This window comes from Myotis davidii, unplaced genomic scaffold (genome assembly GCF_000327345.1).
Source record: "Myotis davidii unplaced genomic scaffold, ASM32734v1 scaffold3069, whole genome shotgun sequence".
Classification (NCBI taxonomy): Eukaryota; Metazoa; Chordata; class Mammalia; order Chiroptera; family Vespertilionidae; genus Myotis; species Myotis davidii.
The window spans coordinates 77,341-88,513 of NW_006300042.1; the positions used below are offsets into that span (position 1 = coordinate 77,341).

At 35.8% G+C, this 11,173-nt stretch overlaps 1 protein-coding gene across 2 annotated transcripts in view; it reads right to left on the reverse strand.

Annotated features, from left to right (window-relative positions):
* Positions 1-201: 201 nt before the first annotated feature.
* Positions 202-11,173, reverse strand: part of NAALAD2 (N-acetylated alpha-linked acidic dipeptidase 2) — a 40,506-nt gene continuing 29,534 nt past the window's right edge. For both annotated transcript variants that reach the window (XM_006776268.2, XM_015572129.1), the window contains 5 exons: positions 10,173-10,263; positions 8,573-8,837; positions 6,369-6,450; positions 6,126-6,218; positions 202-1,330 (listed from right to left, as the gene is read on the reverse strand). In XM_006776268.2, coding sequence (XP_006776331.1) covers positions 1,141-1,330; positions 6,126-6,218; positions 6,369-6,450; positions 8,573-8,837; positions 10,173-10,263 — 721 coding nt within the window. In that variant the 3' untranslated portion in view covers positions 202-1,140. The remainder of the gene's footprint in view (positions 1,331-6,125; positions 6,219-6,368; positions 6,451-8,572; positions 8,838-10,172; positions 10,264-11,173) is intronic.

The window sequence follows — 11,173 nt, forward strand, 5'->3', positions numbered from 1 at the left end:
TTGTTGAGATCTCTGATTTCTTAAAAAATATATATATTTTATTGTTTTTTGACAGAGAGGAAGGGAGCGGGATAGAGAGTTAGAAACATCGATGGGAGAGAAACATCGATCAGCTGCCTCCTGCACACCTCCTACTGGGGATGTGCCCACAACCGAGGTACATGCCTTTGACCGGAATTGAACCTAGGACCTTTCAGTCTGCAGGCCGACACTCTATCCACTGAGCCAAACCAGTTAGGGCTCTCTGATTTCTTAATAAATGCATGTATCACTTTTAACTTTGTTTTAGGAACTGCTTTTGCTGAATCCCATTTTTATGTTGTTGTGGGAAATCAGTGAGATACCCTCTGGTAATATTGAGATATTTAGGAAATGTTTATCCCTAAACTAAGTACTCCCACTGTTTGATTGTTTTGTTGGTTAGCAAGCAAAGGTACCAGGGGAATTTTCTCTTGCAGTCAAACTTGAGTAGTCACTTCTTATTGTAGTTAGTGTGCCTGCCTATAAGGGCTTTTTAAATTTTTATTCTCAACTCTTTTTGGCTAATTGAACATCCAAGCTTGTTGAAGCTTTAGTCAATTTACCCATAATTCTGGGTCAGTAGTCTGCATAAAAGTTTACTGGTGCTGATATAGTTTTATTTAGAGGAGGCAAAATATGAAGATTTGTGGCAACGATCTTTTTTTTACCTATCACACTTATTATTCAGTAGAGGTGAAGCTATTTAAAGTATATTTAATTTTTCTCTTTAGTAAATACCTAGAAGTGGAATTTTAGAGTCATAAAGTAATTAAGTATATGTTTAACTTATAAGAAACTGACAAAATTGTTTTTCGAAAGTGGTTATACCATTTTAAATTTCTACTAGACTGTCTGAGAGTTCAAGTTCCATGCCATTTTTTATGGTAGGGAATATTCAGTTGTTTTGTCTCTTTCTGCTGCATGGATGGAGTTTTTTGTTTTATTTTGTTAATAACACACATGATGAAGTTATGCATTTTTAAAGAACCAGAACACACTTTGCAGATGAACAAGGTGGAAGTCTAAAATCAAACATGACATGAAAAGAAAGATGGAACACGGATTTTATCCTCAGACATCCAGTAATACTGTTAATGGATGGCCAGTTGGCTGACCTTACTATACCACTTCTTTCAGTGTTTCTGCTGCTGCTTGAATTGTAAAGGCTGCAATAGAAATGTGTTTCTTTACTTCTGTCCAGGCTGAACGTGGGTCTGCTTTATTTTCAATATCAAACATAGCATCATAGATCCCAGGAAATGATTCTCCAGCATATTTGTTGTGCCTACTTGGAGCAAAGATGATGTGCCTAATAGGAAAAAAAAACATAAGACAGGTTGAGCTGAAAACTATACAAATATATCTTATATGCCTTTTTTAAAATATTCCCTTTTGTTAGATCACACATTAAGTAATCTTTCTCTCCTGGCATTCACTATTACTACTCCAAAATGAAAACATATAATTGATTTGAGATACTTATGTAACAGTATAATTTTAAGCAAAGAAAGGAGCTAAGATCTGTCTTGTAAATCATATCATGTTACCAACCCATATGGTTGGAATGGAACTAAGTTAGTTTAAGTTTGTGCATTAGTTGTCTAACTGCCTAGGCTGCCACAGTGATAGAAGGTGTGTTTTATGGGTGTGTGTGTGTATATATATATATATGTGTGTGTGTGTGTGTGTGTGTATACATACATACATATACATTTTATGGGTATATTTAGTGAGACAGAAAGGAGATCGAAAACAGTAATTTATCTTTGTGTTGCCCATTTTAGAGTTTGAACAAGAATGACAGTTGTTCCCAGTACTCTTCAGCCATTAAAAAGCAATACTGAAGAAGCTTGTTATTCCCAAAATATAGATGGTAAGGATAACGAAACCCATTCTACAAAGATAAAACTGTTATATATGGGTTGCCCGCAAAGATAGTTAAGTTCTCATATGAAGGAACGTTTTGCGATAGATTTCCAACTTCATCTCAGTAGCTCAAGCTACATATTTAATGAAAGTTTCATCAGAAATTCTGTCCAACACTAAAATCCGAGTTTCTTTAAACTATATGAGAATACTGTATGAAAAAATATGGAACTGTATTAAGTCAGTGTTAATGATCAAAGATAAATTTATAAGGTTAATTACTTAGATTTCCAAAAGTACATCAGGTTTATCACTCTTGGCTTAAGTCTTGCTATGGTTTCAAATGGCTCTTGTTTACTAAAATGAGTATAAGTGCTACACTGTAAGCATTGGCATAGTGACCTATATACAAGTTGAGGTATTAAAGATACAGGTCATAGAAAGTCCTCAGTATACTTGCCCTCTTCTGGAGAATTGTGAAGGGCGAGTGTAGTAAAATATCATTGACAGAGGAATCAAACCTTATTTGAATTATTGACCTGGCATTAATACCTCTGTTGTCTTTGGCAAATTATCTAACTTCTCTAAACTTGCCCCATAGGTGTAAAGATTTACTCTTAGCAATTTTCAAATATGCAGTACAGTATTTTTAACTACAGTCATGCTGTGCATTACTCCCCATGACTTAAGTTTGTAACTGCGAGTTTGTAACTTTTGACCACCTTCACCCATATGGCACATCCCCCACCTCTGACAACCACCAATCTGTTCTCTGTATCTACGAGCTTGTGTGTGTGTGTGTGTGTGAGCTTATTCACATCTCAATATATATGTGAGATCATACGGTATTGTCTGTGTCTGATGTATTTCTGTTCCATTGATTTGTGTGTGTGTGTGTGTTTCTGCCAATGCCATTCTGTTTTGATTGTAGGATAGTTTGATATCAGGGTGTGTGACTCATCTTTGTTCCTTTTTTTAGGATTGCTTTGGCTATGCGGGGTCTTTTGGTCCCATACAAGTTGAACACTTTTTGTTCTATTTCTGTGAAAAAATGCCATTGGGGTTTTGATAAATATTGCATTCATTTTGTATATTGCTTTAGGGAATATGGACATTTTAATGATGGTGAATCTTCCCATTCATGAGCATGAACTATTTATTTGAGTCATCTTTTTGAAGAATAAAAGTGGCGTGAATGGCCATCTTTGTCTTATTCCTGAAAAGCTTTCAGCTTTTCACCACTCAGTATATGATAGCAGGCTTGTTTATATATACCTTTTATTATGTTGAGAGTTTTTATCCTAAATGGATGTTGAATTTTGTGAAATCCTTTTTCTGCATCTATTGAACTATGACATTTATCCTTTTAATGTGGTGTATCACATTGATTTGCACATAGTAAACCACCCTGACATCGCTGGAATAAATACCACTTGATCACGGTGTGTAATTCTTTGAATGTACTTTCGAATTTCATTTCCTAATTATTTTGCTGAGAATTTTTGTACCTATATTCATCAGTATATTAGCCTCTAATTTTGTTTTCTTCTGATGTCCTTGTCTGGTTTTGGTGTCAGGATAGTGCTGAATTCATAAAATGCGTTTGAGAAGATTGAAATGTATTCTTTGATTTCTAGATTGGCCTATTGTTCACTAGCATGTTTTTTAATCTCCACATATTTGTGAACTTTCCAGTTTTCTCTCGTAATTGATGTCTAGTGTCATACCATTGTGGTTGGGAAGTTTGCGTGATATGATTTTAGATGTGTAAAACTTGTTTTGTGGCCTAATATATATCATCTATCTTTAAGAATGTTGAAAAAAAAATGTATGTGCACTTAAGAAAAATGTGTTTTCTGTTGCTTTTGGATGGAATAGTTTATATATATCACTTAAGGCTGATTTTGTCTGTTTATCCATCCAAGTAAGTATGGTCTTGAAATCTCCTATACTGAGTGCATGTGTGTATATATTTAGCTAGCTATTCTTGAAGTCTGTCTTGGCTGACATAAGTAGAGCTACTGTTTCCTTTGGTTTCCACGTGTACGGTGTATCTTTTTCCGTAAGTTTCAGTTGGTGTGAGTCCTCCTCAACTGAGTCTTTTGATTGGAAAGTTCACGTTTAGAGTAAATATTGGTATGCACTCATTGCTACTGCTTTGCTGGCTGTTATCAGTTCTCTGTTGCTTCTCTTGTGGTTTGATGACTATTGGTATGCTTAGCTTTCTTTCTCGTTATCATTGTGTATATACTGTAGGTTTTGCTTTGTGACTGCCATGAGGCTAACATACAATAATTTATACTTTTATAAAAATGTATTTACTCTCCCACCAAACACAGATTTTATGGGGTTTTTTGTTTTATCCTCGTCCAAGGATATGTTTGATTTTTAGAGAGAAAAACATTGATGTTAGTTGCACCCATACATGCCTGACCGGGGATCAAATCCGCAACCTTTTGGTGTATGGGACGGCGCTCAAACCAACTGAGCCATTCATTATGTTTTTGATGTCATATTTTACTACTTTTTTCACCTGTAAAAATGGGCCACGAGACACATAAGAGACTCTGGAGCACGGAAGAAAAGCATAAAGACAGCGTCAGCCATCCAGCATGTCTGATATGGTTCACAGTTAACCCTTAGGTGTGTGTTTAGTTGGAAACCTACCCCTCAGGCTGTAGGTGATAAACTTATAGGCCTCTTTCACTGGAAGACGGTGCTCCTGGGCCTCATGCAGTGAGGGTGGGAGCTATTTAAGACCTGCCAGCATAAGCCCCACTAGCCATCAGAGCCAGGCAAGGTAGAGTTGCCCCTGGGCAGTAGCTACACAAATTGTGGTGCCAGACAAAGGGTATGCCCTCCTTTCTAGGAGAAACCACTAAGCTGGAGTGAGGCAGGAGAGCACAAATACTGCTTCCACCAGCTTCCATCCCTGAGAGCAACTCCATATGCTTTCTCAGAAACACTGGGGTGTGTAGTAACTTGTAGGTGGTGACCTCTAGAAAAACCTTCCAGGCTGTTCCCAGGGCAGCAGCTATAAAAACCAGGACACGAGATACTGGTGTTTTGCAGCTCCCGAGAGGGAGAGCTTAAACATGGTGCCTGCCAGTAAGAGGAGGAAAAATGGCACCTATCATTTAGAATCAGAAACTCCATATTCTAGTTCACAACACATATGTAAGTGACTTCCAGGGTGTTTTCATCTGAATTAAGATGGTGAAAACTATTCTATAAGGCTGTTTTTCATTAAATAACATGTTCACTATGTTGCCTTTCTTACAAATATTAGGATTGATATTAACATTTAACTAATCCTAATAATAAACACAGGATTTTCAAGTCTAGCTCTGCTACATACTCAGTATAACTTGGGCAAATTCTTCTTTAAGCTTCAGGTTCCCCCAGAGGTAAATGGAGATCATAGTTGCTTTCACCCCCATAGGCTTGCAGATTTAAGGTATATAGAGGATTTAGCTCAGAGAGACACAGTAAATGGCTGCTATTTTTATAAAATCATAAATATGAACTTAATGTTTGATACCAATGAAATATCCATTAGTTAAGTGTTTCAATATATCATTTTAATCCTTTGCCTGTTATTAGTTATTTATAAGCAAAAATTCTAGGTGGAAAAAGAGGCAATTCCTTCAGGGGAAACATGAAAATCATCTTCAAAAACCTAAAATGTTAAATAAAAGTAAATCTAGATTTAATCTATTTGATTTTGGAGAACAGAATCAAGGGGAAATTTATAGGAGAAACTTCAAGAGGTAATAAGCACCCCATCCACTACCAGAAGATTCCAGTAGCAGCTGGATGTCCAGATACAGGCACACCTTCGAGACTTTGCAAGTTCAATGCCAGACCACCACAGTAAAGAGAGCTTTGCAGTCTTTTTTATAAATTGAAGGCAAAACCCTCTACCAGCAAAAAGGGCAACATGTGTGAAGCCCAATACAATGAGGTTTGCCTGTATCTGAGAACCTATAGAAAAGATTTCTGCAGAATATTGAACCAAATGAGTTGTGAGATCCCCTTTAAGATGCTATGACTTTGTTATGAAGAGTTCTTTTTTAACTATCATGATTTACATCTACAGCAGAGCAATAAACAACATGAAATTATACTGTTTTGCATAAACTTTCATGTTCTTCTCGATACACGTATTTACCTTCCACTCACATGATGGCAATATTTGAAAGCAGTGTCCTTTAATGGAACACCTGCTGCTTCCTTACCTGTAGAACTTCCGCCCAGGTAAACCAAGGGGATCGATGAATGCTCTTTCCAGGAGCATCAGCTGGTCATTCACAATTCTCACTGCCATGGGACTTGGAGAACAAGAAACAGATCATTACACTCCTACCAGGGAGCCATATTTAAAAATATTAAATAAGGATAAGGCTGACCATAATTTGAGTAGCAGTGATTTAGCGCTGAATGCTTTAAAATAGCAGGGGAACTTTACATTGGAAACTTACTTGTTAAGATCCACTTCTGTAAGTCTTCTGTGGAAATCTGAAGCAGCCTCTGAGAAGTTTTGTACAGCAGAGAATAAGGCGTCTTTCCAAAGAAGAAAAGCAAGAGGGAAATAAGTACAGGCGCTTCATCTTTCAGAGGTTCGCTTTCCTGCCCTCCCATTCCAGGTTGAGATGACTGAATAATATTGAAACCATTTTTATACCGAGCCTCTGGCAGAGCCATGGAAATTGTTTAAAGTATTGTGACAAAGTGTCAGACAGAAAATGGCTAAATTGGTTCTTAAGAAAATAACTTTAAAGAATCTAGGGCATATATAATTCACACTGCTACTAAGGGCACAGTAAGCCCTCACTTCACATCATTGATAGGTACTGTAACTTTAAGCAAGGTAACATAGAATGAAACCAGTTTTACCATAGGCTAATTGATAAAAACTAGACTTAAGGTGCACAGGCATTTATCTATGTTTTAATGAAACAACATTTTAGAGGACCTGTGTAGTACATTCAGTTCAAGTATATTCAATATAAAAAACAAGGTTTATTTAAGCCCTAGATATTCTATAAACTTTCATTTTTGTTGCTGTTTTAAACCATGTATAAATCTAATAGATATGGGCACTAAGGACAAAGGGTTGAAGAAGAAATTTCAAAAGAAGCATAGAAATCAAGATAGATGAGAACTGAATGTGTTGCGGGGATTTAGTGACACAGGTGAATGAAACTTTGGCAAGAGCAATTTCACTACAATAGTAGGAACATGAAGACAGTGCAGTGGTTTGGTTAATGGGAGGTAAAGAACTGGAGGTGGGGAGTGTAGCTCATCCATTTCTTTTATTAAGACATTTGAGGGACTATTTTTTTTCCTGGCACCAAATGAAAAATTTTGATTGTGAAGTAGGGCACATCAGGAGAGGAAGTGTTTTTAAGATAGAAAAGATTATAATAATGTTTAACATTGATAAAGAATCACTAATGTGAGATGGAAAATTTGGAAATATGGGGAGGAAGTATTAATTAAGGACTAGGTCCTAGCTGTATGGTTTCTCGTATCAATTTGACTTATACAAATTGATAGATAATTTGCCAAGAGGAAATCCCGCATTTAGGTAGAGAACTGGATGCTGGATAGCCATGGACCTATGGATATCCATCTTGCTGTAGGCTCTGCTGTGTCTATATTTTGTCTCTGTTATGTCTAAACACAGTTTTCTGTCTTTGCTTCATTTATTTCTAGATCTTAGTACCTGCTGCTCATCAGAACTTTCTGAAGAATAGTAATTCTTATGTAATAATATTCAAAAGTCATTACTGACCTTTGTGCTCCTAAGGTAGTACTTTCTGTGTATCTTTATAACTTGTCCCTTGCATTTTGTCGTCTTCCCCACATGAGACTTTAAGCTCTGAGGACAATGACTGTCTTAAGCATCCATATGTAGTCCAGGAAATAACAATACTTGGTACACAATAGGCATTCAGTACAAATTTGATAATTACATTATATACTCACATATACTCTCAGAATAATAAACCAGTAATAATAGGTGACATTTATGAACATTAAGTGTCAGTCACCATTGTTTCTGTGTCAACTGAATCTCCACAGCAATCTTGGAAACATCGTATATTGTTTTACCATTTCACTCATAAGTAAATTGACAACACACAGAGGGCTCAAGTAACTTTCCCAAGGTCACACAGTGAATAAATAGTAGAGCCAAGATATGAACCACACCAATGCTACTACACTGTTTCATCCATGTTTTGTAGAACAGCAACCACAAAATGGCCAGATGGACAATGAAAGAATGCTTAAAACTAAAAAAAAAAAAAGAAAAAAAAAAAAGAAAAATCCTCCATGTAGACAAACATTAAAAGATATGTGCAGTAATAATTATGTATGTAGTGGAATTGGTTTTCTCTACTTTCCAATATTTGTGTGATCTCTACTTTATATATTCAAATTGATTGCAGAATGCATCTATATATTAGTCTTATAACAGGGAAAGCCCAACATTTGTAGCACTAACTTTAGCAAAATGCATTCAGCCTATAAATACCAAATTAAATCAGTCTTTACTAGATGTTAAATTTTTTTTTCTAGAAGCCACAACTAATAAGTGAGGCAGGGATAAATTCTAGGATGATAAAAAATATCTTAAACCTCTTACAGATTATAGAATACCTGCTCAGTCATTTCTTACCAAATGATACTCCATGGTCTTTCAATTGTTGGTCGTGTTTCTTGGATAAATTGTAGATACTTGTTGCATAGTTTTTCAAAGCTTTTGCATAGTCTTGAATATTGAAAGGAATGATTTGAGAGTCTGCAAGCTCATAAACCAGTGCACCTCGTAATTGAGCCACAGAGAGCTGTTTTTTAAACGTAGGGTCATAAAAATTTTCTACCAATTCAAACGTCTCATAAATTGTATGGTATACCGGGTAGCTGCTGTACTTTTCTGTTTTCTAAAGAAAGGTTGGGGGTGGGGGGTGGGGGGGGAGACCAAGTACAAACATTATATATTCAAATTGATTGCAGAAAATACAGCTATATGGCATTCTGAGTTTTATTGCAATGAAGCAAAAAAGTTACCATTCATTATATAATTCATCTAATCTTCATTCAAAATACTGCTTGGAAATTCTCCTTATTGTATTTCTGATAAGATTAAGGAGTTCATACTCCAGTTGCAAAGGAGCACGCTTGACAGTTGGGAATGAAAGGTACTGGGCAGTTTAAGCTCCTTCCCTGTCTCCACAAACAGTGCATAACCAAATGCCATTTACCCTGTTGAAGTATTACCAAAATATTTTTTTTATTTCTTAGGTCTTCCTTAACTTTAGTTTTTACATATCTTCATTGCTATCAGGCTGTCATTTTCACTGCTTTCAGTTATCACTAAAAGGAATATCCTGTCTAGTTGGTTTTTAATCTGCATTGTCTTAGTAACTAGGTAACACTGTTCAGAATGATGACAGAGTATAAAAATGAAAGGGCAATGAAAGAGGTAAAGCATTAATGAGTATCACTATACAAATGTATGCCTTTGAGTTATTCTACTTCATTCTTAGTTGTATTCTATATAAGCAAGATGTTATATTGCAAATATGATTTGAAAATTATTAAAATCTGACAAATCTACTCAGCTTCTGCCAATCTGCAAAGCTATACATTGCTTTTCTTCACTCTAAGGTTCAGTGTGATTTATGATAATTTATAACATAGGCAAGCAAACATGTTTTATATTGGCATATCTAAGTACTTGCATATCATCAATGTGTTTGAATGGCGATCATGCAAACCAGGATCAAGTTAAAAATTCAAAGAAACCTGTTTTGTTGCCTATTTAAGAGCTTGGACACAAATGACAGGCAGTATGGGAATGTGAAGAGAGGCTTGCAACAAAGAATCTTAGCTGCATTCCCTGTAACAGAAATGGTCTCCACCAGCACATTTTCTCCAGGAAAAGCACATCTAAACTACCAGACTAGGAGCGTGAGATTTTCCAGCAACGCCTGTGTCAGGAAAAGGATGGGAACTACTACTTAACACTGATGACTAGCTAAGTCCCTGACATTATTCGGTCAACTACTACAGCACTGAATAACTGGCGATGAAAATCACAAAACAACCCAAATTACTATCTAATCCATTTGCAAAGGGGCATGCAGTCTCTCTATCCCTGAAATTCTTTACAGGCCACATGTCCACCCGGTGCCTGTATAAAACAGTGAAGTGACAGAAGCCTTAACAAAAAGGATGTGGATGAGGTACTATGTATCCAAAATAAAATGGCTTACCCTATTCTTAGTGTAACGGGCTCTGCTTGATGCAATGCCAAGTCTCTGAAAATAAGCTTCAAAATCGCTTCCAGATCCCAGCTTGTTGATTCTAGATGTACAATATAAATACAAACACATACAGAGAGAGAATGCATAAATAATATGAAGTTAAATAGATGGGGCAGTGAATCCCATCCCCAAAATAGAAGGAATTTAATGACACATATATAGGCTTTAGGAAAAGATATATCACCCAAGACACTGTGGTGCAATCTGCTGGATATTGGTGTGATAAACAAATCTGCATTGACCACAACCAGAGCTTAGCAATGCCACTGAAGACGGCAGTCTAGTGACTGCTGTCTTCCATATTTTCTGCATTTATGGTTTTTGTTTAGAGGGGAAAACAAGATATGGTTCCTGCCCTCAGAATTATGGATTAATCAGAAAACGGCAATGAGGAAGTCTAATTACAGTATATTTCTTTGCATATAATTAAGAAACCACTATGCATATACATATGTATCACATGTAATAATGTAATCACATGGAAAAATAGTCATAATAGTGGAACAGAATATAAAATTACATATGCATGAAGAACGTAACTATATACTTCTTCTAAATCTAATTTTTTTTTCTATTTAAGTATGTGAAACATTTATAATGGAAACACATTTAAACTTTCACAGATGTATTTGGAATATGGAATGAAGCCATAAACCACTACATCATCTACTGCTTTTAGAAATAGCATTGAAGTAGAAAATATAAAATGAATTCAGGAAAACTGCTGTATGACTGAGATGAACTAAGAAATACATTAATACTGAAAGTCTAAGTTGGTTAACAGGTATGACTAACAATTTGGTAGTTACTGATAATGCCCATTTATAAATTTAGAAACTAATAATCCAAGAAGAGGAAGAAGAAGAAAAAGGTAAAGATACAAATTATGAACAACAAACATGCATCTATCTACAAGTGAATCTAAGACTCAAGTGAATAAATAATCTGGT